At 37.9% G+C, this 16987-nt stretch overlaps 1 protein-coding gene across 4 annotated transcripts in view; it reads right to left on the bottom strand.

The window, feature by feature from the left end:
- The window catches only part of MYO5A (myosin VA), a 193629-nt gene that overhangs the window by 32834 nt on the left and 143808 nt on the right, over positions 1-16987 (bottom strand). For all 4 annotated transcript variants that reach the window (XM_055319733.1, XM_055319734.1, XM_055319735.1 and 1 more), the window contains exons 24-27: positions 15859-16007; positions 9879-9992; positions 2923-3066; positions 2625-2678 (exon numbers count right to left, since the gene is read on the bottom strand). In XM_055319733.1, coding sequence (XP_055175708.1) covers positions 2625-2678; positions 2923-3066; positions 9879-9992; positions 15859-16007 — 461 coding nt within the window. The remainder of the gene's footprint in view (positions 1-2624; positions 2679-2922; positions 3067-9878; positions 9993-15858; positions 16008-16987) is intronic.

Genomic DNA, 16987 nt, shown 5'->3' with positions numbered 1-16987 from the left:
CATTTCTGCAACAGAAAACATGAGTGTCTTTACTTGGACACTAAGCTCCGATGCGATGTTTCCCAAACTTTAAAGTGCATCAGAATCACTTGCAGACAGACTGCATGGCCCAACCCCCAGAGTTTCTGGTTCAAAAGGTCTGGTATAAGGCCTACAAATGTACATTTCCAACAAGTTACTCGGTGATGCTAATGCTGCTGGTCAAGGGACCATATTTTGAGAAATACTGAGCTAATATACTTGGGAAATTAGTGATCTGGGCTTCATTTTTTTTTTTTTTTTAAATCTAGGCTTCACTTTTAACATATTCCAAAGAATGTCTTATTTGTTCATTTTTGTGAGGCAGGAAGATGGGAAAGAGTTGGAGATGACAGTCCTATTCCCCTTCCATCGGCCTGTGCCATTCCATCCCATCTGATTCTTTTCTTATATGACCCATATCATGAGTTGGTCCTCTAGACGAAAGGTACAGAAGGCATCAGAGAGTCGGAATAATAGAGATGACACTTTGTTGCCACTCTTTTCTTTCTCTGCAAACATAAATATTACCTGAGAAGTACTTTCACTGAAGGAGCAATAGATTTATTCATGTTATAATTTAGAAAGTGTAAAAGGGTTCTCTAGGGTATTTTAAAAATAGTGCTTTATTTAAATAAAAATTAATTTTCAAACAAGTGACAATAGGAATCAAGACTGTTCTGAAAGTTTCCTTCTGTCTGGAGACCTAAATTCAAGATCAGACTCTGTTAATCTCTTAACTGTTCTCAGCCTCAGTTTAATAATCTTTAAGGAGGAAATAATTTATCTCAGAAGTTTGACAATGACTAAATAAGATAAGGTGCAGGAAAACTTTTCAAACTGTAAAGTAAATAGAAGGTATTATTAGTCAAGTGTTTATTAAATGTCAGTGGAAGAGTTCTATCTTTAAGGGAAGGGGCTGATAAGGGAACTGTGGGTTGGACAGGGGTGGAGGACAGGCATTCCCTGTATCAAGCTGCCATGCAGCCTCAAAAGGAAGCAGTAATCAGCAGGTCTGGACCATAAGAAGTGGAAAATCCACAGAAGACAGGGTTCTACTAACATAAATTCATGTAACACTGTTAGGAAATAATATATCAGGACCAGACTTGAAGTAATATTACTAAAAAAAAAATACAAAAATCCTTATGACAATTTAGGGAGACCCTAGGAATTCTCAAATATACATAAAAAATTCTCTTTAAAATAATGACTTTTCTTATGCTATTTCGTGGCTTTTCTAATTCTTAGCTTTGGTTATAATCATAAATCTCGCTATAGTTTTCTAGTTATTCCAGACTATTGTTTACAAATGGAGAAAATAGTAAAAAATAAACACAAGCAGAAAATGTCTGAGAAAGATAAATTTAAGACAAATAATGTATTAATAACCTAGAAAAAAGCTGGGGGTGTCTTGATTGCTGATAGCCTGATAGCTCAAACTTCACAGGGCTCAAAAGGTTCTGAATCTGGAAAGCTAAGGAAGGAACTGAGTGGAGAACAGCCTACCCTGATATTATTTTTAATTATTTTATTTATTTTTTAAAGTAAACTCTATACCCACCATGAAGCTCGAACTATGACCCTGAGATTAAGGGTCACATGCTTTACCAACTGAGCCAGCCAGGTGCACAACCTACTCTGTATCAAGGAATGGGCTCTTGTTTGTTTGTTTTAAACCTAAACTCTTGGGTTACCCAAGATACTTTGTATTTCAGAAACTCCTGTTCCTTCCTAATCAGAGCCTTTCCCTGTTCAACTGCCCAGAGACACATAGTACCTATTAGTCAGACACTGCTTTTAACCATTAAGGAGAAAACTCTACCTTCATCTTCCTCCTCCCAACAGTTTCTAAAATAAGTTAGAATACGTTTTTACTATAATACCTAGAAAACTAATACTGAGCTATCTTTCTCTACAAGCGGGGTTTGGTGGTTAGGGCACAGGCTTTGGAGCCAAAGATACCTATGTTCAAATCCTGTTCCTGTCAGTTTCTAGTGGGGTGATCTTAGGGAAGTTACTTATATTTCTTAGCTTCAATTTCCTCATCTGTAAAATGGGAACTAAAATACTTGCAGGATTATTTTAAGAATTAAAGCTGATATGTAAAGTACAGGCATTTTAAAAAAAATGATGAGAATAATGACAGGAGCCAACATTTGCTGGGTACTTACTATGTGCTGGGCACTATTCTAAACAGTGTACATGAATTACCTCATATAATCTTCATGACAGTCCTATAACATAAATAGTATTATTAACCTCACTCTATAGATGAGAACACTGAGGCATGGAAAACATACGTAACTTGCACGCAGCTATATGGTGGCAGATCTAACATTTGAACCCAGGCCATCTGACACTAGAATCCATGTCCTTGCCTACCTTCTAGAGCCTCAGATGGCAGCTACTCCTGTTTTTGCTTAGACTGAACTTTAGCTTATAGGAAATAGAATCTATGAAAAGAAATAACATGAAGCTAGAAGTAATTCCTGAATAAGACTGAATTAAGGTGTCCTTAAGGATGTTCTCTGAGAAAAAGAGAAACTCTAAGCAGGTCACTTGCCAAAACATATTCAAAGCCTTGGGCTGAAGCTTCCCATTACCTTGAGTGATTCATATTCCAGTTCTGCACCTCTAATTTGTGGTCTTTCTTCTTCCTAGGGAAAATGTAAAGTTAAAAACTTTATAAATAAGTAGTTATACTTTAATTGTCACATTTTTCCTCAGAATATTTCCTTACTCTGCAGAAAACAGTGAGGAAAGTTCAGCCCTCACTACATGAACCAAATGCTGCTTGGATAAAGTACTTCTGGGCTGAGTTTCCATTAAAGAAGAGAGTGCAGAAAGTCCCACTCAGTGCTTGGTTTGGGCACGGCCCTGGGGTGGGGTAGCACTGTGTACCTTTGCCTTGCTGCGGAGCACCTGCTCCTCCTTGCGGTCCAGCTCGTCCTGCATCACCTGCTTCTCCTGCTCCAGCTCTGTGACCCGCTTCTGGAGCTTGAGGAACAATGACATGTCCAAAGGCACCTTCTTCTCACTTGGCTCCTAAATCCCAAAAATCATAAGATGGTCAAGATGATCCAGAAGATATACAAGCCAATGAGAAAATAATGAATAGTCCAACAGAAATATAGACAAGCTTATAGAAGAAATATAAATGGCGAAGTAATATACAAATAACATGTCCACCCTAGCTATTGAGTAGAGACATGCAAATTAAACAGTGAGGCATTACTTTACCATCAGATTGGCAAAGACTGGAAAGATCAATAATGCCATGTGTTAGTAACAGCATCTTATAAAATACTGGTGGAAGTATAAGTAGGCCTTTTAAGAGGGCAAGTTAGCTGTATTTATTAAAATTTAAATGTGTATACTCCTTAACCTAACAATATACATTTAAGAATTATCCCACAAAAAGTCTTACACAAGTACACAAGAATATGTGGAAAAAGATGTTCATTGCAGCATTTTTTGTAATTGTAAAAAAACCCCAAATGTCAGTCAATAGAAGAGCTGATTAAACTGTAGTATAGTCAAGTTAAAATATTTCATAGTTGTTTAAAAAATGAAATAGATATACACAAGTGGGTAAGTATGTCCTAGATAAAAGTATTAAGTGAAAAATACAAGTTGCAAGGAAGTATTTATACTATGATTTTATTTTTCTTAAAAAAACAAATGCCCATGACTTTTAAATATACCCACCACACAGCATACAACAATCTAGAAGGCCAACAATGGTTATCTTGGAGAATGGGGGTACTATGGGAAAGTTTCATTTTCTACTTTACACATTTCTACATTGGAATTGTTTACAATGAGCATTGGACTACTTTTCTATTCAGGAAAAACGATTTTTGAAAAGGTGAAGTGCTAGCATAAATATACTGAGATCAGACAGAGAAAACTGGAAAACTAAAATATACATAGCCCTTAATAAGGTGAAAAATAACCTAGTAGCATCTGACAAGTATGTCAGTTGGTTCTAGAACAGAAGCATGGTGAGAACTACTAGTGTAAACAGAGATACACTAAAGCTGAGCAAAGGGAAAGAGAAACCACCATCATGGAAGTTGAGACTGCTCTAAGTGTTATACCTTGTTTACTTCAGGTTTGAACTTTTTTTTTTGCCCCTATTTTATTTTATTTATTTATTTTTTTAGTTTATTATAGTAGGAGGTTTGAACTTTTAATGAGGTAAGGAGAATAAGAGTTGTGTTATTAGATTTAATGGAAACAATAGAGTCTCTTTTTGTTAGAGAGAGAAGAGCAATAATGAATGGTCAAAGTAAAATTCTATATTGATTAGTGTGCATCATATTTCAGATTTTCAATTTTTTAAAAGGCTTTTATTCAGACATAAAAGCAAAATGAGCTTATTTCATTTTAAGAGAGAAGGAGGAGGGTGGACAGAGGGAGAGGGAGAGAGAAAATCTCCACTATGTGTGGAGCCTGATGCAGAGCTCGATCTCACAACCCTCATATCATGAAATCAAGAGTCGGACACTTAACTGACTGAGCCACCTGGTGCCCCAAAATAAGCTTTTTATAAAGTTCAGGAAATAAGTACAAAGAAAAAAAAATAAAACCATAATCATACCCCCAGAGAAAACCTACAATTTTTGTCCTTTTTTTTTATAGATTTAAGTAATTGGAATATTTTCATTATAATGTTCTATTGTCTTTTAAATTTAGCATTATATCACAACTTTTCCAAATTTACAATATATTTGAAACCATAATTTTTAATAGCTAAACTGTCATGTGTACCATTATTTACTTAGCTGTTACCTAACTGATGGGCACTAAAGTTGTTTCTAATTTTCTACTACTGAAATATACTAAAATAAATATCCTAGTACATAAATACCTAAATATTAATGTTTTTAAGTCTGCTAAATTAGTTTCCATTTCTATCCAGCAACCACCGCTTTGCCTGGAACAATGACTGTTATCATTAAAAAAAAAAAAAGGCTCAATTGATAGACCAAAAGTGTATTTAATTATAGTTTTAATTCACATTTCTTTGCCTTTTGTTGAGGTTGAATACTTTTTATATTTGTTAGCTATCTTTAGTCTTTTGTGAATTCTTGTGCTGAATTCAGTGTTGCTTCAGTTCTAAAAAGGCATCTCAGAAGAATCAATTAAACTATGTAATGGGGCATTTATCTGTAGGCTATTGGGGTCATTAACCCACAGACTAGCTAGACCTGGACTGCTTCTTACTGTCCACCCTTGTAATGTTCAACAGTAAGAAAAAGTTTAGGTATAAGATCTTTGCCATAAAGTCTGTCCTGACTGAGCAGAATAGATACAACATCCTGCCTAAATGTAAAATTACTATAGATTTTCATTCATATTAAAACTCATTTCTATACATCCCACAAATATTTGCAGTTCAGCTTATTTACAAGGTAAACATTCCATTCATGTATTTTTAATGTTTGTTCATCTATTAATGAAGTATGTGTCCCTGAAAATTTTAATTATTTAATCTCTTTTTACGCTATAATAGACTTCACTTCACAACTTCATTCATTGTACCTAAAACGTCACCATTTGGGAATCATCCCTCTCAATCTTGAACAGGCATTTCATTTAAAAAGAATCTTCTCATTAAAATGAGATGGGGTGGGGTGCCTGGGTGGCTCAGTTGGTTAAGCATCCAACTCTTGATTTTGGCTCAGGTCATGATCTCAGGGTTGTGAGACTGAGCCGGGTGTCGGGCTCTGTGCTAGGTGTGGAGCCTGCTTATGATTTTCTTTCTCCCTTTCCCTCTGCCCCCCCCCCCCACAGCCTGGGCTAGTGTCTGCTCGCTCTCAATCTTTAAAAAAACATTAAAAATGGGATGAGGTAACTCTTTAGATATTAGCAAATACTACATAAAGAATTAGTTGACTGCCGGATAAAAGCAAAACCCTGTAGATAGGAATACTAAAATAGGAGATGAAATAACACAAAAAAATAACATCTGACAACTGCAAAATTGCTTGAGGCACAATGACTGGTAATTATTTAAGGATGCTCTGCACAGTGCCCATTCTTATCCCTAATGATACATCTAGTTAGAGATACCACTTCTTCTCCATGCCATATGAGCAAGGAATATTGGGCCACCTGGCTGAGACAAGTTTCTGAGGTTTTGCTTTGCTTTCTTTCTGTAGAAAGGACTTTATCATCCATGGATTTTCTAAAAGAGTGAAGCTTTGAAACTGACCTAAAAAATCATGGTCTCTCATCCGAGGAAAATCCGGAAGACAAGAGAATTTATTCACAAAATTACCAGCATAGCTCTGCAATCATTCTGGAATTATTGCTAACAACAGCTGAGACGGTTGTGGTGACCTTCTCCCTGGGTTTGACAGGCGTGAGAAAGCAGAAGGACGGAAGCAGAACTGGGATAACTAGTCAGTGACTAGTAAGAAAGCTGCACGACAGCAGGGAGAAGCAAAGGTTCCAAAAGAATGCCACTCCAGACCATGAAGATGCTGTGGGCATGGGAGGGCTGCACAGCAGGTGGAGCTGGCAGGTGAGTTCTCCAGAGGGAAAGAGCAATGGAGGCGCCAGCCCAACTTGTGAACAACAAATCACAGGTTTGGCAAAGCTAGAAAGACATCAATTCTTTTTTTAACATCAAATTTTGCTATCATTACATGACTGAGACTGGAATTCCATGTTTCAAAACAGTATGAAAAATTCTTCTCTATTTTAATAAAAAAAAAAGAATCAATTCATAACCAAGAGTGGGCCCATTATTTTCCTGGGACCAGATTCTGAAGGAGCTGCTTGGGAATACTATACATAGTAGAAATGCTTCTTTATTTTGTTAGGGGCAATTTGTAAACCTGGCCATTACAGAACTAGTTGCAGTGAGAAATGCAAACCTGGAGGTCAAAAGTAATCAGAAGTGCAAATGCACAGCCATAGTCTTAGTCTGATACTTCTCTCCCATCCAACTTCCTTTCTGATAATCAATCTCTCTTCTTCTACTGACAGTTCTACAGATTTCTATCTTTCTGATTCTGACCACACCCAATCAAAACTGTAGGATAGTCACTGGAAGCCTATTTATTAGAACAAAAACATGGATTTATTGAATGCTTATTATGTATCAAACATTGTTAAAAGTGCTTTAAAAGAATTATCTCAATCTTCAAAACATCACTCTAAAGTAAGATAATAATCATAGCATATCACTTCATAGGTGAGGAAACTGAGGCACAGAGAGACTGAGGCTCAGGTTATGGACATAGTTCCAAGGAGGAGAGTTACTGTAGTCTGTCCAATAGTCAAGACAACCCTTCTAACTAGAGCCAGCCACATTTCAGATGCATACACTTAATAACAAGGAATAATATGACTAGTTCAGTGAAAAGCCTTTCCCATTATTGAGAGAAGATTTCCAGGTGCATGACCTACTGCTGATGGTCAATACATATGAAGGACAATACACAGTATTCCAGATCTGTCTGTGACTTCTGCAGCACAATTCATACTTCATTATTTAAAAGAGATGAGCAAAATACTATATCCAACTCTAAACTAACTTTTTTTTTTTAAGTAGGTGCTACGCCATTGTGGAGCCCAACTCAGGGCTTGGACACACGATCCTGTGATCAAGACCTGAGCAGAGATCAAGAGTTGGATGCTAACCAACTAAGCCACCCAGATGCCCCTAAACTAACTCTTAATTTGAAAAAAGATTCAGTGGAAATATGGGTGAGAATTAGAAACAAAAGGTTAATTCTCCCCTCAAATCTGTAAGAATTAGGACACAATTTGAAAAGAGTAGAGACCCCAACAAATATCATTACTAGTAAAAATTAGGTAAAGCACAGAGGAGTTTTTGAGGTTAAAAATGTAATGTCCTTAAACAAAACTATCAATAAGAAGCCTCTTTGCCCTAATTCTTTTTTTTTTCCCTAATTCTTTTTTAAAGATTTTGTGTATTTATTTTGGAGACAGAGAGAAAGAGAGGAAAGGAGGATAAGCAGGGGTAGGAGCAGAAGGAGAAGGACAAGCAGAGTCCATGCTGAGCACAGAGCCTGATTTGGGGCCTGATCCCATGACCTGAGCTGAAATCAAGAGTTGGATACCCAACTGACTAAACCACCCAGGCAACCATGCCCTGAGTTTAATACAAAATACTTTGCAGCAAATACACACTTTTTGTCATGGTTTTCCTCTCCCTTGCAGGAACTGTTCAAGTTGTATTACACTGAAGCCAATAGTTTGTAAACATACTTCCCTCAGACTGCTGGGAGTGAGTGCTCCCATTAGGACCAACTGGATACAATCCTAAAACTTTCATATCCACTGGAGGCTCAGAGGCTATAATTTTGAAATCTTCAAGATCTAACTTGGTGGTAGTCTCCAAAGATGGTTACAAATGATTGCTCCCAACACAAATGTCTTTTCTCCCATCAAGAGATGAAGTCCACTGTCTTTCCCCCAAGTCTGGGCTGGCCTTGTAATTTCCATGACATAGACTGTGGCAGAATTAGCACTGTGCTGGTTCTGGGCTTGGCCCCAAGAGCTCTGGTATCTTTTGCTCTTACACTTTTAGAGTCCATTCAGCATGCCACTGAACAGAGAAGTCACCTGGAGAGGCCCGAGGTTCTCTTCCTTGGGCTGGGATGCAGGGAGGTGCTCCAAGTACCAAGAGTTTACAAACTATTGGCAATACCACGTGAAGCAGAAAAACTGTCCAGTCAAAATCCAAAGAGTTGTGAACATTAATAAATTGCTGTTGCTTGAAATCCCTGCAGTTTGGGATGATTTGTCATAAGTAATGAATAACAGGAACAACCTCTATCCTGCTATATGGTGGCCATAAAACTCTATCAACAGTCTACAGTTTAATGTTAGCAGTAGAGAGAAGCGACACTGCAGCACTACGTGTAAAACCCCCGCATGGGAGCAAGTAGAGTATGGAGCTCCCCACAGACCAGCCTCAGTTAGAATACTGGCTCAGCCACTGACAAGCTGGGTCCTTGGATAAGTTAACTTAGGGTTCTTGAATGTATGATGCCAACTATATGACATTTTTCCTTAAAATAAACAGAATGAGATGGCAGAAACTTTTCATTCCTGAGTAAAACTAAGACAAAGGAAAGAATCATTCAATTTTCTTCACCGTTCGGCCAGAAGCATTCTATTTCCGACTTGGCCATTTTCTCAGAACATAATATAAAAATAGAAGAATTTTGCCTGAATTACCCATTAGTGAAACTAATATCATATTTGAAAAGAAGATCTGAGAATTGGTTTGGGAACAATCTACCTTAAAGTCACTGTACTCTTGGAGTTACAGTAATGTATCATTTTGATATCATACCACATAACACAAACACTAAGGCAGATTTATAAGCTATTTTTCTTGCATTTTTGTGGACAAAAATTACATTGGTAAAAACTATTATCAAACAGAAGCAGCAGTTTTGTTAAACTCTTGGGCACTGGTTATTTATAATTTTCAAGGACAAAAGCCTTACTATTAAAACAATTTACCTCAGTCTGAAATAAATTTATGATGGGTTATGTTTTTTTGTAATAAGACATGTTAAGATGAGAAAGGGAATTACAAAAGGGAAAATCTTGTCATCAATATTACATTAAAAATTAAAATGTCTATTGGCCAAAAAACATATGTAATAAGTTATGTAAGTACATATAAGACAATATATGTAATAATTAATAAGCTAATTAAGCACCCATTGGTGATTTATGAAATATAAAGAGTTTGAACAACTGTTACATTTATGGACAATGAGGTCCATTCTGCAATGTAAATGCTTTCTGTTAAGAACAGCATGGTCACATCCTACTTTTAGTGATAAGTATCTAAAATGTACCTCTGTCCTCAAGGGCATATCTTCAGTTTCTGCAATTTCAGAGCTAAAGGTGTATTCAGACTCATTGCTGCTGTGGGTGGAGTCTGTTCTCTTGTGTCCAGGCTTAGGCACGTTCTGCAAGGCAAATAAACCAAGTAGAATTAATACTATATAATTAAACCAGTTATAGCTAAGACAGCATCCACCTTAACTTGGTTCTAACCCTCACTCACTGACTTATTGCTCTTTTGCCCAAATAGTCTGTTCCATTTTGTCCTTACAAACTCTTACAAAAGGGTTACTTTCTGAGCTCCTCAAAAAAAGAGAAGGATGCGCCAGCAGGGCATGACAAAAATAGTCAAAAAACCAAGTGCTCAAACAAAAATCACCTGTGATTATTAGCAGAGTCCTCTTTGTTTTTTTTTTTTTTTAAGATTTTATTTATTTGAGAGAGAGAGAGAGAGGGACACAGAGAGCATGAGCAGGGGGAGGGGCAGAGGAAGAAGGACATGCAGACTCCCTGCTGAGCAAGAGAGCCTGATGTGGGGCTCAATCCCAGGACTCTGAGATCATTACCTCAGTTGAAGGCAGATGCTTAATTGACTTTAGTCACCCAGGCAGCCCCCAATTTGGGTTTAATTTTTTATTATTTTTATTATTTTTTTAAGATTTTATTTATTTGATGGAATGAATGAGACAGCAGAAGCAGGGGAGCAGCAAAAGGAGGAGAAGCAGGCTCCCCACTGAGAAGACAGCCTGATGTGGGGCTCGATCCCAGGACCCCAAGATCACGATCCAAACCAAAGACAGACATTTAACCAACTGAGCCACTCAGGCGCCCCACTCTTTGGGTTTTAAAGCTGTGAATGGCCCATCAAACTGGATGAAGTGTAGGTATAAGAACCTTAGCAACCAAACATTGACTTCAGTGTTGCCATTAAATAAAACTTAATAAAAAAAACTCATGAAATATGTTTAATGATAGCATAAGCATTTTACTGCACTGTATTTGAGCATAAATAAAAAAAAGGGGGGGTTCTACATAGGTGATGATAATTTCTGTCACTTTTGGGCATGAAGTTGAATCTCTGAAGTCAGCAATGGGAAGGATGAGCAGTGCAGAGGCAAGAAAGCTGCTCCAAAAACCTTCTGAAGTCCTGGGGTTATTAATTCATGGAATCCAGGTGACATATTTATGACATGTGGTGCCAATGAAATTAGCATTCAGAAAGCTTATGAAGAAACAAACAATCCAATCATGAAATGGGCAAAAAACATGAACAGTAATCTCACAGAGGAAGACATAGACATGGCCAACACACACATGAGAAAATGCTCTGCATCACTTGCCATCAGGGAAATACAAATCAAAACCACAATGAGATACCACCTCACACCAGTGAGAATGGGGAAAATTAACAAGGCAGGAAACCACAAATGTTGGGGAGGATGCGGAGAAAAGGGAACCCTCTTACACTGTTGGTGGGAATGTGAACTGCTGCAGCCACTCTGGAAAACTGTGTGGAGGTTCCTCAAAGAGTTAAAAATAGACCTGCCCTACAACCCAGCAATTGCACTGTTGGGGATTTACCCCAAAGGTACAGATGCAATGAAACGCCGGGACACCTGCACCCCAATGTTTATAGCAGCAATGTCCACAATAGCCAAACTGTGGAAGGAGCCTCGGTGTCCATCAAAAGATGAATGGATAAAGAAGATGTGGTTTACGTATACAATGGAATATTACTCAGCCATTAGAAATGACGAATACCCACCATTTGCTTCAATGTGGATGGAACTGGAGGGTATGATGCTGAGTGAAGTAAGTCAATCGGAGAAGGACAAACATTATATGTTCTCATTCATTTGGGGAATATAAATAATAGTGAAAGGGAATAGAAGGGAAGGGAGAAGAAATGTGTGGGAAATATCAGAAAGGGAGACAGAACATAAAGACTCCTAACTCTGGGAAACGAACTAGGGGTGGTGGAAGGGGAGGAGGGCAGGGGGTGGGGGTGAATGGGTGACGGGCACTGAGGGGGGCACTTGACGGGATGAGCACCGTTATTCTGTATGTTGGTAAATTGAACACCAATAAAAAATAAATTTATTTTAAAAAAATAAATAAAAAGAGAAAAAAAAGAAAACAGAAAAGTTAAACAATTGCAGTCTGTTCCTTTCTGTAGGAGAAGGGGTTAGAGAATAACTTGAAGAAAGAAGGACTTAAAAGGCTGGGTTTTGTGCCCCTCGCTCCTAGGGTGCCCCCTGCAAAAAGAGGTGGATAGGTTTAGGGGCCTGCATCTCCTAGGGTTACTGATTCTGGAAACTTCAGACAGACCTCTGGAAGCTTTTCTGATCTGCCAATTTCATTTACTACTTCTCCCAGCTGCAGGAGGAGCCAGAAGTCACAAAGAGCTTCTTTGCTTCTTTCTCTCCCATATCCAGGCCCATCTATATGACCAAAGGAAAGCCAGCATCTAGGAGCAGGTGAAAGACTCCCGGGCCACCCCAACCTGTACTCTCAGTGCATAAGGAAGACCCAAGAGCACCAGAGCTTCTAAAATTACTGAGCAGGCAGGGAGAAATCAACCCACATAAAGTCAAAGGTGCTCAGATTTACTGTTTACATACACAGGCAATCTTACTACCCCAGCCAACAATTGTATGGAAAAGTATTTATTAATAAATCGGTTGTGTCATTATGAGAAATAGGTAGGTCCATATAAATACCTTCAAAAAGATTTTAATAAGCTTATTAGAGATGAGTGAGACTTCTATTTTCCCTCATGTATGTGTTACTAAGCGATAAGTACCTTAAGGTGTGAATAGAAGCAACACTGTATATTTGCTATTTAATGTAACTTTGGGATACAGGGTAGTGGTAAAATGTTCTAGGTCTGAAGTAAGAGAGAGCTGGGTAGGAATTCTAGGTGTGCCACTTACTTGCTCCTTACCCAACTTCTCCAGAGCTCATTTTCAAATGGGGAAAAGGTGAATAATGATATTATCTACCTGATAGGGTTTATGTGAGGGTTAAACTATCAATGTAACAAGGACTCGGTTAATGTTGAGTGATGTTGTCCTAGCATTAGGACCCTGCAGTGATGTAACAACTCCGCTGTGTGGGGCCTTCTGTTCCCCAAGATTTTAGTCCGTATGCCACACAATTACAAGGACAGACATCCTACTTGATCATCAAGTACCCCTTCAAGATTTGCATCTTGTACCTCCTCTTTTAATCTGTTATGTCTCCAATAATTCCTTCTCTTCTTGAATCTGTTTTACTCCCTTTGTCAAGGTTAATGACCCCATTGTTGACATGCTGGACTCCCTCCTTACTTGGGGTGAATCTTCAAACATTTCACAAGTCTGCATTCCTTTGCCTCATTTATCCTTTCATGTCTGCTTGAATTTCCTTGACCCTGGATTTAGTGTTTTCTTCCTTGCCTCTACTTTACAACTGAATGTTCCTGGGGAAAAATCCTACAACACTTCTTGGTACCAGGGCCAACAAATCTAGTCCTTTGTAATCAGTGGCATTAACTTTGGCCCATGTTATCACATAGATTACCGGGAGTCCTGAGGTGGTCTATTAATTCCCCTCCTTAAAGTTTCCTAACATCCATTTGAGGAATCTATTTACCACAAAATGCTTCTAAGCATTGCCACAGTGAGTGCCATCTGCGGAAGAGTGTCAATGAAATATTAGCCAAGTACCCATCTATTAGTCTCAAAGTTTCTACCTAAACATTAATTATTTAATTAATCTTAAATTATAAAGTCCATTTTTTAAAATTCTCTGTAATTCTTGGCAAACATTTTCTACAGATTCCAGACTATGTCTGGAGCTAGGAAAGGAGACTTAATGAAGAGCTGAGTAGGAAGCAAGCAGATTCTGATCTTCCTTCCTCTGCTATTTTCCTTTTCTCTCCCTCTGACCATTTTGTTAACCAAGAGGAGTGACAATGAGTCACAGGCATATAGTGGAGAGGATTATAGGCTGAGAAATCAGAAATCAAGCAGCTGAACTGCCCCTGGAACTAGATTATGTCTTTCTCTTTCCACAGCACTGCAGGAACAGAATGGCTAGCAGGCAGAGACTTGCCAGGCAAGAAGGAATAGCCCTGCTAAAGTTGCTGGAGGATGGCCATTATTACTGGAGGGTCTTTTCTTTTTTTATAAATTTATTTTTTATTGGTGTTCAATTTGCCAACATATAGAATAACACCCAGTGCTCATCCCATCAGTGCCCGTCACTCAGTCACCCTCACCCCCCGCCCACCTCCTCCCCTTCCACCACCCCTAGTTCGTTTCCCAGAGTTAGGAGTCTTTCATGTTCTGTTGGAGGGTCTTTTCTAGACATGGTTACCTCTTTAAGGAGGAGACACATTAATCTCACGGAGATTTCTGGGCATGTTCAGAAAGTGACATATACATGACGTATTTCTCTCGTTTTATTTTCTGAGGTTCATAAGGCACGCAGTTTTGTTTTGTTTTTTACAAGGCATGCAGTATTAAAGAATCCAAGAAATCCTTTAGGGAAAAAATCTGTTTCTCTCTGTTTCAACTAGTGCTTCCCACATTTATTTGACCCTAATCATTTCTTTGCCCAATGCCACTTCTTAATGTCCTAAGTAACTCTGGAAACACCTCATGGGACATGAAGCTTAGCTCTAACCATAACCAAAGCATAGATTAACCAAAAATGTTGGCATGGTTATCTGGTAAGAAGAATACACCCAAGAATGGAACTCTGGGGAACATGATATTCAAAGACAGAGGAAAAGGACTCTAGAAAAAGCTAAGAATGGGAGAATGTGAAGGAGGAAAGATTTCAACAAGGCCAAGTGCAGCAGGGAGATCAAGGAAGACAAGACATAATGAGAGTCTTTCTGGTTTGTCAGTAAGAGTAATGGTTGACCTACTCCTACTTCTAATTTCACTTTGTCACGTATAAATTAGGATAGAGTAACAAGGTTTGAAGTAACAGTCCAACTGTGGCATTTAAATTAGCTTTTTAACTTCTTTGAGACTAGATTTCCTCTCTTCCAGATGACAAATTTATTTCATTTCTTTTGTGTTACATAATCTCCTTTATTTTGACTTTTTAAATGCCACATTTTAAAAAACTTTGTCCAAGGATCAAGATAAAAGCAAAAGTTGAAGCAAATATTCTATGCTACAGATATCAAATTATCTTGTTTTTTATAAGAGGTATTTCAGAGCATTTCTAGCCATCTGTACCATTAGGTGACCTTCAAGGCCGATACTTACAGGGAACTAGAGAGCTAGAGAACTCTTTCTTTCCTGACAGTAGGTTAAGTAGAACAGAGAGGCTATGTAGAACTATTAAAAATACAAAAGGTAGCTGGTAGATAAAGAAGAGTTCTTGAAATAGATAATTACAAATAAAAACTGAATTTTTTTTTGTAGGAATACAACTTTGAAATTATAATAAAAACTAGTAGAGGAAATAATTATATAAACATATGCTTTCTGTGTAAATTTTACATGAAGTCATTCAATACGTAAGACAAAGTCTTTAAAGTGTTTGACTTTACTAAGTATTCATGAATAAAGTCATATCATTCATGGGATTTGCTTTACAACAACTCAATCCACTGGATGAGGTAGGTAGGAGGAATAGGGTAGGAGTAGAAATGTGTTGACCATTTTAAGTGTATAGAAATGCAACTGATTTCTGTGCATTGATTTTATATCCTGGCACACTGCTGAATTCCTGTATGAATTCTAGCAATTTTGGGTGGAGTCTGTGATGTGATGAGCACTGGGTTTTATACAGAACTGATAAATTATTAAATAATACATCTGAAACCAAAAAAAAAAAAAAAAGAAAGAAAAAGAAAAGAAATGTGTTGACCATTTTAGAATTGGGTAATGAGTACATGAAATACATGGGGATTCATTCCACTATTTGCTTTTGTATGTGCTTAAATGTTTTCATTAAAAAAAAGAAAAAAAAAGCAAATGTTTGACTCACCACCATCAGAGTCATTTCTTCTTTAAGGTCATCATATCGTTCTTCTAAGCGACTAAACTCATTCAGAAGGTTCTGATACCTCAGTCTTTCATCATTAAGATCGAGTTCCAGTTGTTTTGTTTCTTCCACTAACTTCTTCTCCATAGTCTCTGAAAGAAAACAAAAGGGAAAAGCATAACAAAGATGGCTCTACAGAACTCAAGAGTACAACATGTATGCTGACTTCCAGTTTCTCTGCAAAGGGTTTTACTTTTAGCACCATGAACTACAAAGAGAATGTAGAGAAAAAATATCATGACAAGAAAATAGTTTGTTAATAACAATCATCTACTGAGGTCTTCCATGTACTATGGATTTAGTGCCATTAGCTCATTCACTGTTTACAGCACATCCTTGATAAAGCTCCACTACTCATTGTTTAGTATTTTTTATTTCACTACATTTCAGGCTCTTATAAAACTTTTGTCCAAATTAGTATACTCTGTCAAAAAGTCAGAGATACTCCTCACATCTCTGAGGGTGGCAACTTCCCAGTGAAACCAGTTGTCCTATGTTCTGTGTCTACTCTCTGCTCCGTCCCCAGGCTGAGATCTTAACAATTTTTCTACCATGTCAAATCACCCCCTCTCCAATCACTCCCCCATTTCAAACCAGATAAAGCCCCCATGCCTGGTCATTTGTGTCACTACTTCTCTTGTGTGCTGCTGGGGGCACCCATTTACCATCCCATTTTGCTGTCTCTGTTGCCAGCAGCTTGCATTTGCCTGGGATGTCATCTGGAGACGAGATGAGCCCCTGACTACAGATAAAGCAAAGCAAACAGCCTCAGATCTCAGCTGTATGTTTTACCTAAATGAGCCAATCAGTCACATTTATAAATGTTAAGCTTCCTAATATTGATAAGGCTCATTTTATTCTCATGTTTTGGAGCTAAATATTAGCTGCCCTGCCTGTTTCGCCTGCTTCACCATTTCTTTCCCTGTCCGCTCCATAAGGGTGTGGGCAGCAAGTATCCTGTCACAACTGCTTCCCTGGTGCCCACCACAGTGTTTCCCTAATGCAGGGCTTCAAAAATGTGTAAATGAATGAATGAATTTCTTCTCCTCTAACATTCTATAAATTGCCTTTT

Source organism: Nyctereutes procyonoides, unplaced genomic scaffold (genome assembly GCF_905146905.1).
Source record: "Nyctereutes procyonoides isolate TBG_1078 unplaced genomic scaffold, NYPRO_anot_genome, whole genome shotgun sequence".
Classification (NCBI taxonomy): domain Eukaryota; kingdom Metazoa; phylum Chordata; class Mammalia; order Carnivora; family Canidae; genus Nyctereutes; species Nyctereutes procyonoides.
This window is presented reverse-complemented; position numbering and strand designations above follow the sequence as displayed.